At 31.4% G+C, this 17,162-nt stretch overlaps 1 protein-coding gene across 1 annotated transcript; it reads left to right on the top strand.

Moving 5' to 3' along the window:
• The first annotated feature begins 5,363 nt into the window (after positions 1-5,363).
• On the top strand, positions 5,364-8,042 carry LOC135599156 (cell division cycle 20.2, cofactor of APC complex-like). Its single transcript, XM_065093950.1, has 2 exons — positions 5,364-7,188; positions 7,559-8,042. Exon 1 carries the CDS (start codon positions 5,726-5,728, stop codon positions 7,010-7,012), a length of 1,287 nt encoding a protein of 428 aa, XP_064950022.1. The 5' UTR covers positions 5,364-5,725; the 3' UTR covers positions 7,013-7,188; positions 7,559-8,042.
• The last annotated feature ends 9,120 nt before the right edge of the window (positions 8,043-17,162 follow it).

Genomic DNA, 17,162 nt, shown 5'->3' with positions numbered 1-17,162 from the left:
GGACTTGAGTTAGCTCGGATAGTGGTACTGCTAGGCCCCAGCGATGGTACCACTTAAGTCAACCGATAAGCACAAAACAATATTTGTCAATGCTATTGGTAGTGGTACCACCTATATTGATGGTGATACTACTTAATATTTAAAAATTATGATAGTTGTATTGTCCAAAAGTCTAAAATTGTAATATCAAAAGTTATAACGGTAGTACTACCATATGTCAACGATAGTACCGCCTATGCCTTAAAATTTTAAGAATTTAAATTTTTTGGCTCTATTTTTTAAGCCTCTTGGGGCCTATAAATAGCCCACTAAGGTTTGGTTGATGGAGCATCAATTTCTGAGTTTGGTGAAGAGTTGTAGCTCTCTCTTTGGATATTATTTGAGTCTCTTTCTCTGAGTTTAGAGGTGATTCTGAGTTATAGGAGATGAGAGATATTATAAAAGAGTGAGTATAGAGGTTCTCTCATAAGCCTATTAAAAGGATAAAAGCTATAATAATGATAGTTGATTTTCATCCATTGGAAAAAAGATCAGTAGTGAAAGCCAATGACCTCGACAAAAGAGAAATCAAGAGTAGATATAGGTCGGAAAGATTGAACCACTATAAATCGATTTGTATTACTTCTCTTAATTTTGATTTGTTGTTACTTACTAATTTACTTTACTCACAACCCTTACTCATATTTTTTGTTAATTTCATTTCCAATATGGATTTATTGATGGACCTTTAAAATCGATTGAAATTTACTGTAATACTAATTCACCCTCCCCTCTTAGTGTCATTATGATCCTAACACCTACTAGCCTAGGATAACTTAGACCTATTCCAAGAATCAATCTTACCATTAAGACCTCAACATAATATCAAAGGGCGATTTGAGAATTCTATGAGCGATGATCATAGTACTAAGGTATTTAAAATAGAACTTTCTCACTTTGATATTAAAGGAATGGACATCATATCTCTTACCAACTCTCATGCTACGAGAAAAAAAAAATCATATTTACTAAGATTAATAAGTTGATTCATAAGAGTCTCATAAGCCTTGAGATTATCCTTAATGGTTTCGCAAAATATTTTATTCACCCTAAAGCATGTCAAAATATCATTTGCATATATAATATGAGAGAAACAGATACATTTTTAAATTTAAATAGGGTGAGCAATTTATTTTCAATAGCCTTAAGAAATAGGCAAGAAAGGATTTGGGCCACAATGATATATAGATATGGGGATAATAGTCCCCAATACCCCTATTGCTCTTGAAATACCTTGAGCCCTTACAATTAATAAGATATAAAAAAATATAAATAGAAATATAATTTTTAATCCAAGACAGAAATTATATAAAACAATTTAAAAGAGTATAAATGTAAAAAATGACATCCCAAGAAAGACGATCATATTCTTTTTCAAGATCAATTTTAAACATAACTAAAGGACTCTTACCCTTATTTCAAATGTAGAATGAATCACTTCTTAAGCTATCAAAATATTATCATGAATACTTCTACTCGAGAGAAAAATTGATTACTCAATATGAAACAAATTATTCAAGAGAGATTTGATATGAGAAGCCAAAAGCTTAGACAAAACATTATATACCACATTACCTACAAAAATGGGATGAAAAATATAAAATTTTTCTAGGAATTAAATATTTAGGGATGAAGACAAAGAAGGTTCTAGCCTAATCAACCAACAAAAAGGCATGAAAATATAATTAATTAAAGACCTCAATAAGATAATCTTTTTTAGTATCTTAGTAGCATTGATAAAATTTAAAAGTATACCCATCAGTCCCAGGATTTTTACTAAAGTCGAACGACCTAGAAACTTACAGATTTTATATTTGTTAAAGTATCTAATTAACTCAGAACCTTGATCATTAAGAATACTATTCATATTAGGCTAAAGGGATTTAGAATTAAAATAAAAAAAGGGCTTATTCATATCCCCACCACAAAATTGAGAATAAAAGAAGATGAATTTATGAGAGATAAGCTCAGGTTGATAAATATACTATTGGTCACTCTGAATATTATGAATGAAATTTTACTTATATCTATCAATAATTAAATTATGATAAAATCTCATATCCTTATCCTCGTTCTGAATCTATTTAAACTTGATCTTAACCTAAGTCTTTAGGTAAACATACATAGTAAAAGTCTGAATGTGATTACAAAGGGATCCCAACTCTATAACATCCTTGTTTAAGATAATAGCAATGACATCTAGAAGCTCTAACTTATTAATATCAACCTTGGCATTAATATCACCCAAAGTATTCTAATTCCACTTAGACAAGACTCCTCTTAAGTAATAAATGTTATTAAATAGAGAAAGCATCTAAATATACCAAATATGATGGTAATTTTGCAATGAGTTACTAATAGAAAATATATTTTTCTAATGGATTTTCTTTCGGATATTTCAAGCTATGACTATAAATAAATGGAACAATTATGTTGTTTAACCTAGTCTTTCTTAATATTTTTAAACATCTTATATATGGCCTTAATATTTTTAAATATTTTGTATATGAAAATAAAATATATAAACCTTATACTATATAAGATCATTGGACAAACACAAAATGATGGTGATTGAAGTATCTAATAATATGAGAATCCAATTTGAGAAGCCAAACTCAAAAGAGGTCATGTTGAACATAAAAGCATTTATGTAGTTGTTAATATAAGATAATCCAATAATATGCTTTTGTCCTATATCAATTTGTGTTGGATTGGGAAGAAGGAAGAAGAGGAAGCAGTGAAGGAGAAAGAAGAAAGAAGATGGATCAACGGAGGGAGGAGGAAGAGGAGATAAAGTAGTGAGAAATGACATGAAGAAAGAAGAGAAGGATAAGAAGAGAGTATGTACCAAAGAGAGAAATGATGACTAATGGGTAAGCACCATCCATGAGAAATATGGTGATTCTAAGGTTTTCATATATAATTTAGATTATATCACTTAAAACAAAAGCAATTCGCATACCGATCCACATCTAGACTAGTACGCATAATATATTTTATACTATTTTAGGTGGTATGATGATTTTTGCTACATATGCAATTTTGTTTGATGGATTTTACCTTCAATTATTTTATTTTAAAAAATCAAAATCTTGCCTAAAAAGAAAATCTTACTTGGATAAGCTTAGGTTAGTTTCATATGATGGTCTCTTTTCCTCTTTTCTAGGTGTTCATATTATGATAAAAATAACATTATTTGTAATATAAAAGAATACCAATGATCATAAAATGTACTCATAGAAGCTTGCAATCAGCTTTGTACAACAAAAACTTTTACATGGCTTATTATATCTTTTCATAAGACATTCTAATTTTAGTGTTTATTATATCACTTTATAAAGCATCCTAGTTTTAATTTAATGATCATTTGTAATAAAGAATTCTAGAAATGATATTTTTTCCACTTTTATTTAATAATAATACTCTTATATCTATATCCCCCAAAACCTCTTTCACAAATTATGGATCTTTTAAAGAGTATTCTAAGTGGATAATAATATAATTTTTTTTAAAGTGATCCAAAGTCTAAATAGTTCTCTTAACATATCAAGTTAAAATGTGATGAAAAGGTAAAAAAACCAATAAATTTTTATCAAAGTTTTAAAAACTGAAACAATCTACAAAATATTTATAAAGGTTTCATGTAAAATGTTTTTGATTTAGAGTTTAATTACCTTAGCTAAATAAAATTATAATAATTTTATGAATTTATGAAGTAGTGGAATCTATTTTAAGAACAATGTATCTCATATATTTTGGTTCTACCTTTTATAAACTCTTTTATACTCTTTATAAATATTTTCTAATCTACTTTATGGATTTCATAACTTATAAATTTAATTTAATTTTTTTGCTCTTTTATCCGTTCTAACACATTTTAATCAAAATTATGTCAAAAATAGCAAAAATGACTTAAGGAAAATTAAATTGATATCTAATAACAACAACCTATATGATTATTTCTTGACAATACTATTATATTTTTAATAATTCATACTATATTTATTAAGATATTAATTAAAAGTATTATTTTATTATTTAATATATCATTATAGTCGTATTTGGTTTATTGATATTTTTATATTTTTTTTGATAAAGGGAGAGAAAAGTATCTCAGTCTTTTACATAATCTAGTGAAGTCATCATTTTCCAGGTAAAAAGAAAAAAATAAAAAGTTTTTCCAATAATCTTATCTTATAAATAAATATAATTTTCTTAGTATTATATTTTAAAAATTAAAATTATGTAAAGATAATCTTGATATGCATAAAAGATATTTTAATGAAAGGATATGTCTCTTACAACAATATCAGTTATGACATTTAGGATGCTTTTTAGGCTCTATAAATAGAATTGTAAATGGCTATAGTTTATTAATTCATATTTCAATACAATTTCTCCTCTTTATTTTTTAAAAATATTATTATTATTATTATTTTGCTACTTGATATGCTAAGAGAGGCTAGTTAACTAACTCTATGATAATATTTATTTATGTTCGCAAAGATAAGATGGATTAAATATTGAGATTAGAATCTCGATCAATCCGATATGTAAGGATGAGTTTTTCATATTAAGACATTGATTACATGTCTTTAAGTTCTTTCTAAATTTTATCTTTTTATTTTTATTATTTTAATATCTTATTTGTTTCTTCATCAAAATTTGTATATCATTGTTTTGCTCCAACAATTTAAGATGAAATTTCAATGAATTTTGGTTAGAATAATAATAATAAATTAATATAATTAAAAAATGATTAATTGTCATGTTTTCTTAATAATTCAAGCATTTAACTATTTATCATCTAAATTGAGAATGGTCAGCATTTACTTCTAGTTTTGTCTAATTGTTCACTGTTTGATCTTTGTTGGATTAATTAGATGCATAATTTATGTGAATGAATATTGTACTAAATTTAAAATTAAAAAATAAGATATATTATAATTTGAGACTCAAAACCTAGTGTATTAATAAAAATATTATCAGTTTATAGATATTATTTAAAAATTTTCTTTTTTAGTGACAAATAAAAGAATATCAAATCTCATTATATTAATAATAATTTTAGTAGTTTAAAAACATTGCTTCGTACAAAAAAAAAAGCCACGTCTTGTTTCTTTAACATACGAATTCTAAAAGAGTAAGGTACACGAAATTTAACGTAGATGATAGCTGTATATAACGGTGTGATGTCAAACTACCCGCTACGTAGATTGGGTAAATATAACGGAACGATTTTAGAATGTAACGCTTGGGCTGGTGGCATCTATATAACCCGAGGGCCCACTCTGTTGCAATCACAACAACTTCTCTCCCCTCGCGCGCTCTCCTCCTCTCGACTCTCGGCTCTCGACTCTCGACTCTCGGCTCTCGGCTCTCGGCGATCTCGTCGTTCTGCGAAGGTCGGAACTGCTCTCCGACGAACACGAACGGGCACAGCTGCGAGGGTCCTTCCCTTCGATTTTTATTGCGGTGATCTCATTCCTTTCTTTTTTCTCTTGTTTCGTTTCGCTTGGTTCTTCATCCGTCGAAATTTTGATTAGGGTTCAGAATTTTTGTTGGTCTTGGGGTTCTTTTAATCGATTCTTGGTTGTCGACTTTCTTGTGGGAAGATCGATCTTTCTGGTTTTCTCGATCGTTTTTCGTCACCTAGCCAGTCTCGTTCTGGTTTCGATTGGAAAATATGTCTTCTTCGCGTTCTAGGCGTGTGGAGTACGACCGCTTCATCCCGTTCCGGTCGGCGATGGACATGGACTACGCACGCTTTGCCCTAACCGGGCCTTCGAGACCGCAGCGTGATGGTTCGAGGGAATCCCCATCGAGCGTGGCGTACCAAAAGCTTCTTGACGAGTGCATTTTGAAGAACAGGTCTCGTATCCTCGCTTTCAAGACTGCACCTGAAGCGTCGGCCAGCAAGCTGCCCGAGTTTGACGAGCCCATTCGGCCGCAGAAGAAGCAGCAGAGGCGAATCCCTAAAGAACCAGAGAGGGTTTTGGTAATCCACGGCTTGTTGGATGATAATGTTTTGAATCTCCTCGACTGGGGAAGCAATAATGTGTTGGCGATTGGCCTTGAGGACGCAGTGTATCTCTGGGACGCTGCAAACGAGTCGACTAAGCTTCTACAACCCGTAGAAGACAGAGGACCTATCACTTGCATCCGCTGGTCGCCAGACTGTGCAGTTCTTGCTGTCGCATTTGGCAATTCAGATTTATCCCTGATTGATCTAGCAACAGGACATGTCGTGGATGGGATGGAAGATGAGAACCAGGCCCCTGTGTCGTCACTTGCGTGGAGAAGTAATTCAATCTTGACAGTCGGAAGATTTGATGGCACTGTTGTTGATTATGACTTTAGAAAGGATGACCTGTTCATCTGTTTCTATAATGGGCATCGGCGTGGAGTTTGTAGTCTTAAATGGTCCGTGTTGTCAGGGCGGTATTTGGCGAGTGGAGGGCAGGACAAACTAGTGCACATATGGGATGCCTGCATGCCTGTCTCACGTGACCATCCACGTCAACGTCAATGGCTTCACAGGATCAGCAGCCACACTTCCATTGTGAAGGCCGTTGACTGGTGCCCAACTCGGAGCAACCTGCTGGCTTCTGGTGGAGGTTGCAATGATCATTGCGTTAAGTTTTGGAACACCGTTAACGGTGCTTGCTTGAACTCGATTGATGCTGGCTCTGAAGTTTGTGCATTGCTATGGGACAAAAACAAATCTGAATTACTGACCTCCCATGGTTCGCCGAACAATCAACTCACCTTGTGGAATTACCCATCCATGACGAGAGTGGCTGAGGTTTCCGGTCATTCATCCCGGGTTCATTCCTTGGCTGGGAGTCCACTGGGAGGTGTAGTAGCTTCTGCAGCAGCAGATGAGACAGTCAAGTTTTGGAATATCTTTGAGACTCCCAAAATAACAAAACCTGAACTGCCTTTTGCCCAATTTAATGTCATCATAAGATGAAAAGGTGGATAGGTGGAAATGATTAAGATTCCAAATGGAAGACTTCTCTAGTGCTTGGCATGAAGATCTGTTGTTGGTAACATTGCGATGGGAAGTTTCGTGGTGTCAAAGAGGCAGTACATTTTCATACAAGTGCATGGATTCGAGATCTTCAAATATGAGCGCAACCGCCTAAGGTAAGTTAGAAACCTTACAGCCTTTTACAGCATTTTAGTAGGCTTATTTACAACATGACTATCATTGCAGCTACGAGTCGGATTTTTGTTTCCTATTTATTGTTTATCATTTCATAGTTATCGATATGATTATTGCCCAATTGATGAAACATGTGGTCTATAATTTTTGCCCAATTGTTATAATCTAATTATGTGGTTTAAAGTGATTTTAATTTGCTTCTCTTGTGTTTCTTTTTTGTAAGTTACTATCTTTGTCTCATTTTTGTTTGAGAATTTTTGTGCAGACTATATATTTTGTTGTGTATGCTAATCATGCATAATTAGATCAAACTGATAGATGCTTATTGTTTTTTTTCTTTTTTGAGTTCAGATTTCTTATGATATTCAATATGGCCTTGATATCACATGAAGACATCACATTGCACACCTAGAAGAGTGTTTGACAATCGAGAGATCTATGCATTATAAGAGGTAATTGCCTATGGCCTTATGTTTCTATTTTTTCTTTCCGATTATAAGTTTCCTATGATATAAGTTAAACTTAAGAATTTTATATTCTTTTAGGACTATAAAGAAACTTTGAAGATTGAACTGTGTAGCTCTAGTGCCAGAACAAAGCACTTGTAATATGGCCTTAAGTATCACATGAAGATATCACATTGCCAAAACAAACTTTGAAGATTGAACCGTATAACAAACTTCAGATTTCCTTTTCCATTTTTTTTTGAGTTGAGATTTCTTATAACATTCAATATGGCCTAGTTATCACATGAAGACATCACATTGCATATCTAGAAGTGTGTTTGACAATCGTGAGATCTATGCATTATAAGAGGTAATTGCTTATGACCCTATGCTTCTTTTTTCTTTTCTAACTATAGGTTTCCTATGATATAAGTTGAACTTCAGAATTTTATATTCTTTTAGGACCATTAAGAAACTTTGAAGATTGAACTGTGTAGCTCTATTGCCAGATCAAAGTACTTTCACATGATGAATTTAAAATCTTGCTATGGTGTCTTTGCTAAATCTTTATTCACAGATACAAAGATATTAAAGCATCTTTGGATTTGCTTAGAGGGTGAAAATATGGAAACTTATGGTGTTGCACAACTATAATCATATTCAACAACTAAGAGATCTATGCATAATTTTGATCTAAGATGTAACTTCTTATGTCTTTATTTTTTGGGTGACTAAAGGTTCCCTAAAATATCCATTAGCCTTCAGATTTTTTATGTTCTTTTAGGACCATTCTAGAACCCGTGAAAACTTTTATTTGGTGTAGATATTATTTCACTACGGAGTACTTCATTTCACTTGAAATAGTGTTTTTTTTATGTTTATTTGCATACACAAAGATACTAAAGCATCTCAGGATTTTGTTTAGAGGGTGAAATAATTTAGAAAATTGTGGAGTTGCAAAACTAGAATTGTGTTTGGCAATCAAAAGACTGTTGATCAACCACTCAGATATTGTTTAAAAAACTGTTCATGAAATGAATAATTTTCAATTTGAAATTTTTCGAAAATAAAGATAAGTTCAAGAGTGAAATCCAAGCCTAAAATTTTTTGTTTTTAGTAAGATGTGTCATAATTTCTGTAGAAAGCAGTTATTTAACCTAAGAGAACTCCAAACCACAGTATATACCATAATAGTAAAGAGATACCAAACAAATAAATCTATGAGCTTGATAAAGGTGAGGCATTGTAATTCTGTTTATTATGTTTTTCCCTGTGAAATAAACAAAAATATCAAATTTATATGTCTTTCCATGAATAGATTATGTCTTCTGCACCATAGTTACACTTCTGATCCTAAGATAGGGCTTGAAAAATGGTGTCAAATGGGATATAATGCAGTTCTAAAGTTTGGAAGTTAGCTTACTAGACCAACAGTTCATAAATGCTTCATTATAGTGATAGTGGAGTAGTTCGGGTCCTTCCGATTAACAAGATCTTCATTAAAGGTTTCGATTTGGATTTATCTTGCTGAATCAGCTGTAGTTGTAGCAGAGTGGTAGCAATGTTCATGAGCTTGATAGACAAGCTTGCTATGTTTCATATAAATGTTCACCAATTAATGACATGGCTACTATTTCAGTATTTTTTCAATTATGCTATTGTGGTCATTTACCATAAGTTTCAGCATCCAAGCACTATATCTGAAATTTACCTTTGTAAGTATAACACCGACCTTTGAGTTGGTATTTCTTGTTTCCAACTTCCCTATTTGTTTATTGAGATTAAGGTAGCAGTAGCGGTTGTGATTATTTATTGCGATTCCAGTAATATCACATGTGGTACCAAGTTTGAATTTGACACGATAATTCCGATTGATTTATTTAAGTCATCATTTTTTTTAATAATCTATTCATGATCTTGTTGGTTGTAATGGAGAGACAAATTGAATATTGGGTAAGCATTTGAAGTTTCCATCACCAAAGTTACCATCCCTTCCAACACCTCTACCTCTGTGCCCCTTGCCATCATCATATATATCTTGTAAACTATCATTGGCCTTATGGACAAGGCTAATGCGGTGGAGATTGATGATCCTCAGAAAGCTCCAGAGCTTGATCGAGACAAACAAGAAGCTGCAGTGAAGCTCATGGCCAACGGTGCGTGCACCCTTTGCAACACGGGGAAGGTGCATATACAACCTTCTTTTTCTCTTGATTAATGGTTGTTGGTGTTTGAATTATAAAACTAGAAATCAGTTTTATGTTGTGAAATTATGCATTTTTTTATTGATGCGCATATGGTTAGCTCACCCTTATTATCCAGAATAATAATTATTCATACTGGTCAAATTTTGTTATTCTCCCCTCTGTTTCAAATGGTCTGAATATTTCGTACCTGATGTGGAGCCATCCATAAAAGATCCTTCTACTAGGTGCTTGTTAGTGTTTGACTTGAAGCCTCACACTTTGAATATAAATTTGAGAGAATTTGTAACATGAATGAACAACTAGTTTACTTTTTTTTTTTCCAAAAGTGGACGACTTTATATAAAATCTCCAAGCTGATATGCTAGACATTGTTTGTCATAAATGAACTAACAAAATGAAAGAAAGCCGGAAGAACTCGCAAGACTGAATGTTACATCTTTGGACAATGTATCATTCGAACTAGAAGCTCAACTTAAACACACACTTTTCCTTCATTTGAATTAATGAATTGGTCCTCCCCTCTTTTTCTGTGCTTTCTGAACTTCTTAATGAAATATTTCAAATTGTTTTGAAGAGTTCAATTATTCCAAGAATTACTTCAATGCATTTTAGTGATATACTAAGTGAACTGGTTTTGCAAAAAACTTAGAAGTCATCTGTTATTTTTTTGTTGAGCCTGCATATGGATTTTAAGAAGGAATATAGACACCATTTTTAAGTTCCATCATATTTTTTCCTCTTTTTCCCCTTTTCCTCCATAAATTTACAGTAAGGGTCTTTCCATAATTGTCAATATTATAACAAATGTCTACTATTATTCATAACCGTCAATATTTTCAGCTTCATACAATGAGATTTTGCCTAATGTCACTGATTATAGATTAAGTTGTTTGCAAATTGTTTCATGCTTAAAGATATTTCACCTCCAACAATTTTCTCATAGATTGACATTTGTGATGCTTCAGTCATATGTTGAGGCTTACCTTTCATTCATGTTATGATCAAGGCACATTGCTTTTTTTTATCATTCAGGGACAAAGAGACTTAGAGCATTGATGTTTCTTTTACTGGAATTTGAGAATCAGGTTCAAGTATCCTTTCTTTGTTGAATATTTTGGTTACTCCTTTACTAGAAAGTATCTATGGTGGTTTCTCAAATTTTATCATTGAAAAGTCTACTGCACTAATTAATTCTCTTTCTTGTCTAACTTCTGGCCTGCCTCTTAACATTCTGTAATCTTTTTATCAAATTAGTTATAATTACTAACAAAGAATTGTGACTTCTATTAGTCTTTCTGTTATGTAAGAAAGAAAAAAAGAGATCTTATCAAATTCTGGATTGCATTCAAGATATTGCTCTTCTATTACAGATTATTCATCAATAATATTTTTAGACATGTTTCGATTCCTTTAGACTTTGTTTTTTCTCCTTTTGTTATATTATTCATCAATAATAGCATTCCATAATCTTTCGAACAAATTAGTTGTCATTACTCATTACTAACAAAGAATTGTGGCTTCTATTAGTGTCTCTGTTCCGTAAGAAAGCAAAAAAAAGACCTATCATATTCTGGAATTGCATTTTAGATACTTCTCTTTATTATAGATCATTCATTGATAATATTTTTAGACACATTTTGATTCCTTTAGACTTTGTTTTTTCTCCTTTATTTATGTGTTTTCCACTTTGCACTATTCTGACTATATATTCTGTAGCTGCTGATATTTAACTAATCGTTTTATCATTTAAAAACTGACAATTTATCATATTAATAATATAGGTTTTCCTACCTTGTTGGATTTGCATGTAAAGGTACTGAACATAATACCTTCGCTGTTGATGAGTCACTTAAAGACTTCGCACGATTAGCTGTCGGACTTTCAGTTGTTGGCTCCACTTTTCAAAATTATTTTTTTTCCCACATTTGAACATGAGGCAGCAAATAGTTTCCTCATTGCTCTAAGTATGCATTTTTAGATGTCTAGAATTTAGGAGTATATTATTGCTTTGGTTGTCATGAACAAGGTTCGCAATATCGTACCGTACCGGTGTTTCGACCTGGGCTCGGTACGGTACGGTATGGTGTACCGACCGGTACCCCCAGGTGCACCGAGCGGTACACCTAATTTCAGTCCGTTAAACCCTCCGAAAATACCTGAAAATAAAAAAAAAGTTAGGATAGGGTTTTCAAGTTATAAATAAATATAGTAATAGTATAAGTTTAGCAAAATCAATGTAAATTAGGTAAGAATAGTGTCACATATCTTTTTCGGGCTTTGAGGTAGTTTTGTTCGAGGTTCGTATTTCAGTCCGTTATAGATTGAAATATCTACAGAAAAATCATTTGAATTGTTAGACTATTTTATTACAATATAAACTCTAAAATTCAAATTAATTAAATAATTACATATGTAGATATACCTGATTGTTGATTTTACCACCAAAACGAACGACGGGTCTCCACCCAATCTAACATTGGCTCTGAATCTTCGTTGTAGAATTGGAGGTCAATGGGATCAATATGATTCAAATATGTAATTTTAATTCAATATGATTTAAATTATGATAAAATCATCATTTATCTACACTAATTATACGATTAACATAGTTAATTTTTCACTAATTGCGTCTCTTTCAACACTATAAACATGACAAATATCCTAATAGGTATTAAAGATATTGAATTGATATAAAATCGAATAAATTTCGATTAAATCATCATTAAAATGACTAATCACAGCATTAAATAACTTTAATAAAACTTAATTAAACTTATTTTACTATCATAAATATTATTCAATATTTAATATGCATGAAACACACTAATCATAATCTTAAAGATCTTAATTACTCTCTAATTAAAGAAATCGAATATATACCTCTTGATTAAAAAGCTCTTCCTTTTAATCTTCCCAAATTAGCCTCGATTGAATTCATAAATCGTTGTTTTGTAAAGTTTAGGAGAGAAAAAAAAGTTTGAGAGAGAGTTTAAAAGAGTATAATGAAATAGGGGAGAAGAATGACTTAAATAGAATGAGAAAGGGCTCCAACGGTCAAATTGACCGTTGGAGCACTGTAGCACTGCTATAGTGTGGTAACGATCGAAATTGACCGTTACCGCTCAATATTACATCGTATCGTTCGATACGAGATTTTTTTGAATGTACCGCCCGGTAGCGGGCGGTCTGCGTACCGGTATGTACCGCCCGTACCGGGCGGTACAATTCGGTATTGCAGACCTTGGTCATGAATATAGAAATTCAGAAAATAAATCTATTTGAGATATTTTTTTTCTGCTGTTATGTAGTCCATTCTCTAATCTTATATAGGAAATATTTTATTGATGTTAGTTATCTAGTTTTACGTGACATGCCATATTTAGTAATTTGTGCATCTCTGTGTATTTGCCTCGTTCAAGATTCAGATTGTTCATTGTACCAACAACAACAAGAAGTGAAGATATCATGGGTAGCTACTATCATTTTCTAAAATGTTGTATGATTGGTTATAACCATTGAGTGTCATACAATTTCAACAATGGTGATTTAGATTTATTTACTCTCAAGTGTTGGTGCTATCAGTTTTTTTGTTTATGTTAATGTTGCTCTGAGCTAGGAACTAGGTCAGAATTTTTTAAAAAAAAATTGAAGAGAATCTCAAGAAGTAAGAAATCATGAAGACAAATGTCCATCTTTAAATATTTTTATGATTTTAAATGGAATATTAAATGCAAAGCTACCTTTCTTGTGATCTTAGAGTTCTCTCTTGGTGATTGTTATTTGTCATAGCTTGATAAGGATTAGTAACCAGATGGCACTCACTTAATATGGGTTGTTTCTCTTTTATTTTCAAAATTTGCTATCAAGTAGATGCTAATACAGACAAATTCCAATGATTTATGACCTCTCCTCGACCTTTAGGTGTTAATGTTGGTGTGTTTGTCTTAATGAAATTTGGGACTCAATTGCTGATGGTTTCAGCTTGGTCATTTCTCATATGATGGCGATTGCAATATGTGGATATGGAATTATGGGATAGTGTCACTTGGTAGAATGTTTTTTCTTTGATTATTAGCTCTTATGTTGTCTAGATTCAACTTCCAATAGCATTTTGTAGTGCTTGTGATCAAGATTTTAGTTATGCTCACTGATCCGAAGTTTTTGTTTTTGTTCACTTATCCAAATTGAGAGATTTACATGAGCTCTTGAAATGTTGCTGAAGTCAAGTCTGCAATTTTGTGCCCTTAACATTGGAACTATAAATTTTTATGATGTGTTGTTAGCAAGAAGTTCTTATGCATTTATGATGCAATTATTACTATAGTTAATAAGGTTTTAGAATGTGGCATTTTATATTGTTTGCTATGCTTTAGCTAAATTGACTTTACTCAACTCGATACTCAAAGAACATCCTTGTGTAATTTTTACGGCCCTTTTTGCTTATCATGTTATTACTTCTAAAATAATTAATTTGTAATTCTACGATGGTAAATGTACAATGTGAAATATTAAGTGTAAATAAAATCTCACTCAAATTGAAATAACTAGCAAAGCAAATTATAAAGGTATCGTACAAAGCTAGTTGTTAATTGGAACATATTTGTGCAGCATTCAACTGATATCTCAATAAAAGATGCTTCTTAATCAGGTTAAAACACATGTACTTATCCATACATTTTGAAGGTACACTCAATCAGTTACGTTTTGATATGATAATTTGAAACTTTTATTTTTAGTCTCCATAGGTTAGGCTTTGTAGAATCACTAGATTTGGGTATAAAAGTAGATGCATAACTGAATCATGACACTTTTGGCTCATATCATATTCTTTTTTATCACTAAATAGGAAGCTAGCTACTTAGTTTTGATGAACATCTTCTATTGTTTATAAAGCAAATTGTCATGCCCTGTAATTCTTTATGTTGTTTTTCTTCTTTTATTTTTTCATGTAATATGGTATCAAAACTTAATCGTTGACCCGTATGCTCGTCCCTCTTGGATTTGTATGCTATGTTTGTATGTAGTTGTTTTTGCTTTTCATGTACTTTCTAACTTCCATGAATGAATTGAATATTGGTACTAATTCTAACGCAATATGATGTGATATAACACAAAAATACAAAAATTGTTAGTTGAAATCTTTAGGAATGTACAATATATTAATTAATGCTAACAAATGATCGGATTGATGTTGTCAAATTGACTCTGTTAGAACGTCAATCCTTAATGTCAATATATCATTCCAACTCAGGCAGAATATCAATAACATCAATCGTTATTGTCAATATACCTTGGTTACTTTAATTATGGCTATCTAAAATCGAAACATGAAAAAAATATTGAGGAAAATAATTTGGAGTACATAAATTAATTTTTATGACTTTTAAACATAATAGAGGTAAAATTCCAAATTATTTTGTTCTGCGTAATGAAATTTGCCACCAAATTGAGAGTATAACTAAATTTCCTTTGTCATGAGAAAAAATAATAGATAATTTTAGAAAGAAATATTGATAACAATTAAGAAGAAGTTGACAAAAACATATAACACAAACAAAACATATAAAATATTTAAAATAATTAGGAAAATATGATTTAATTGAAAGCAGTCTGAAAAATGTTTAAATAAGATTTAACACAATAAAACATGGAAAATTAAAAATCTACTTATGTTGATTAAGATGTTAGAGAAATGTTTACAAATTTATGAAAATTAAAATTTCACAAAAGTTGTCTTAGTCTAAGAATATATTTTCCTCAAATCTTGAAAGTCCATAATAGTTTATCACACAATCAAAATCTTCAAGGGCATTCCTGTAGACTACACCTATTCGATCCAAAACATAGTTATCTAATAAGGGACATGACGAGTGCCTACTGGGCCTCTACCTGAACTTCATTAACTCGGACAAACATAGTTCACTCGATCAAGGATCTCTACTAATTTCCTTGTCCTCACACACCTATTGCATCAATGATAACATGTCTCCTTAGTTTTGATGTAATGCATTACTTAGCTTTTAAGGAATGAACATTTTGATTTTTTTAAAAATAGATGTAATTGAAATAAAGTTTACAAAAGGTAGAATATGGTGATTAGGAATACTTGTTAATTGGCTAAAATATGTTAATTGTTGCCATTTTGTGTGTCTTCATTAAGAATTAATTATAAAAAATACAGTTATCATTTAATAAATATAAGGCATTGTTAGAGATTACATTTTAAAGGAAGGGAGATGCATAGTTGAAAAGGTCATTTTATAAATATAAAGCAGTATTAGAGCTCAAATTTTAGCGGAAGAGAAGCATAGTTGAAATTTGAAAAGATCTACCAAGTTTTCTTTCTAGTCTAAAATATCACATTCTAAATAAAGACCTTAATGATGTTTGATGATGTCTATAATCTATTGTTTGGACTCTGGATTATAGTATCTCTTTCTCTTTCATTCAAATTTGTTAATGATAAAAAATGACTAACAACTTGTTTGTATACCAGGCGGAACATGTTGGTATACTATCTTATATACCAGTACCATACTACTCTGATATATTATTGAAACCGATATCGGACTGAGATTGAAAATATTATTTTTTGGTGTGTATTTTGTTTATTTCAATTTGTTTACAAGAGTAGTTCTGGTTCATTTTTATGGGCATTAACTTTATTTCTGGTAACATGTGGAATTTTACTGCAAGACAACTACGTAGTTTGCCAACATGGCAACCAATTTTAGTGACTAAGACTTTTAGTTAAAAGCAAGAGCTTTTCAATTTTAGTTATTTTGGGTTACATGAAAGAACAAACAGTGTACTTTTTTTTCCCAAAAGTGGACAAATTTAAACATGCAAGATGATATGCTAAACATTGTTTGTAAAAAATGAACTAACAAAATGAAAGAATGCAGGAAGAACTCGCAAGACATTGAACGTTTACATCTTTGGGCAATGTATCATTCGAACCAGAAGCTCAGCTTAAACACATACTTTACCTTCATTTGAATTAGTGAATTGGTCCCCCCTCTCTGTCTTTGTTAAGCCTTCAGAATTTTTTAATGAAATATTGCAAACTTGTTTAAAGAGTTCAATTATTCCAAGAATTACTTCAATGCATTTCTGATTTTAGTAAGATGCGTCATAATTTCTGTAGAAAGCAGTTATTTCAACCTAAGAGAACTGTAAACCACAGTATATTTCATAATAGTAAAGAGATACCAAACAAATAAATCTATGAGCTTGATAAAGGTGAGGCATTGTAATTCTGTTTATTATGTTTTTCCCTGTGAAATGAATAAAAATATCAAA

Source organism: Musa acuminata, chromosome BXJ2-1, assembly GCF_036884655.1.
Source record: "Musa acuminata AAA Group cultivar baxijiao chromosome BXJ2-1, Cavendish_Baxijiao_AAA, whole genome shotgun sequence".
NCBI lineage: Eukaryota > Viridiplantae > Streptophyta > Magnoliopsida > Zingiberales > Musaceae > Musa > Musa acuminata.
The sequence above is the reverse complement of the archived record's forward strand: the minus strand, read 5'-3'. Positions and strand labels throughout refer to the sequence as shown.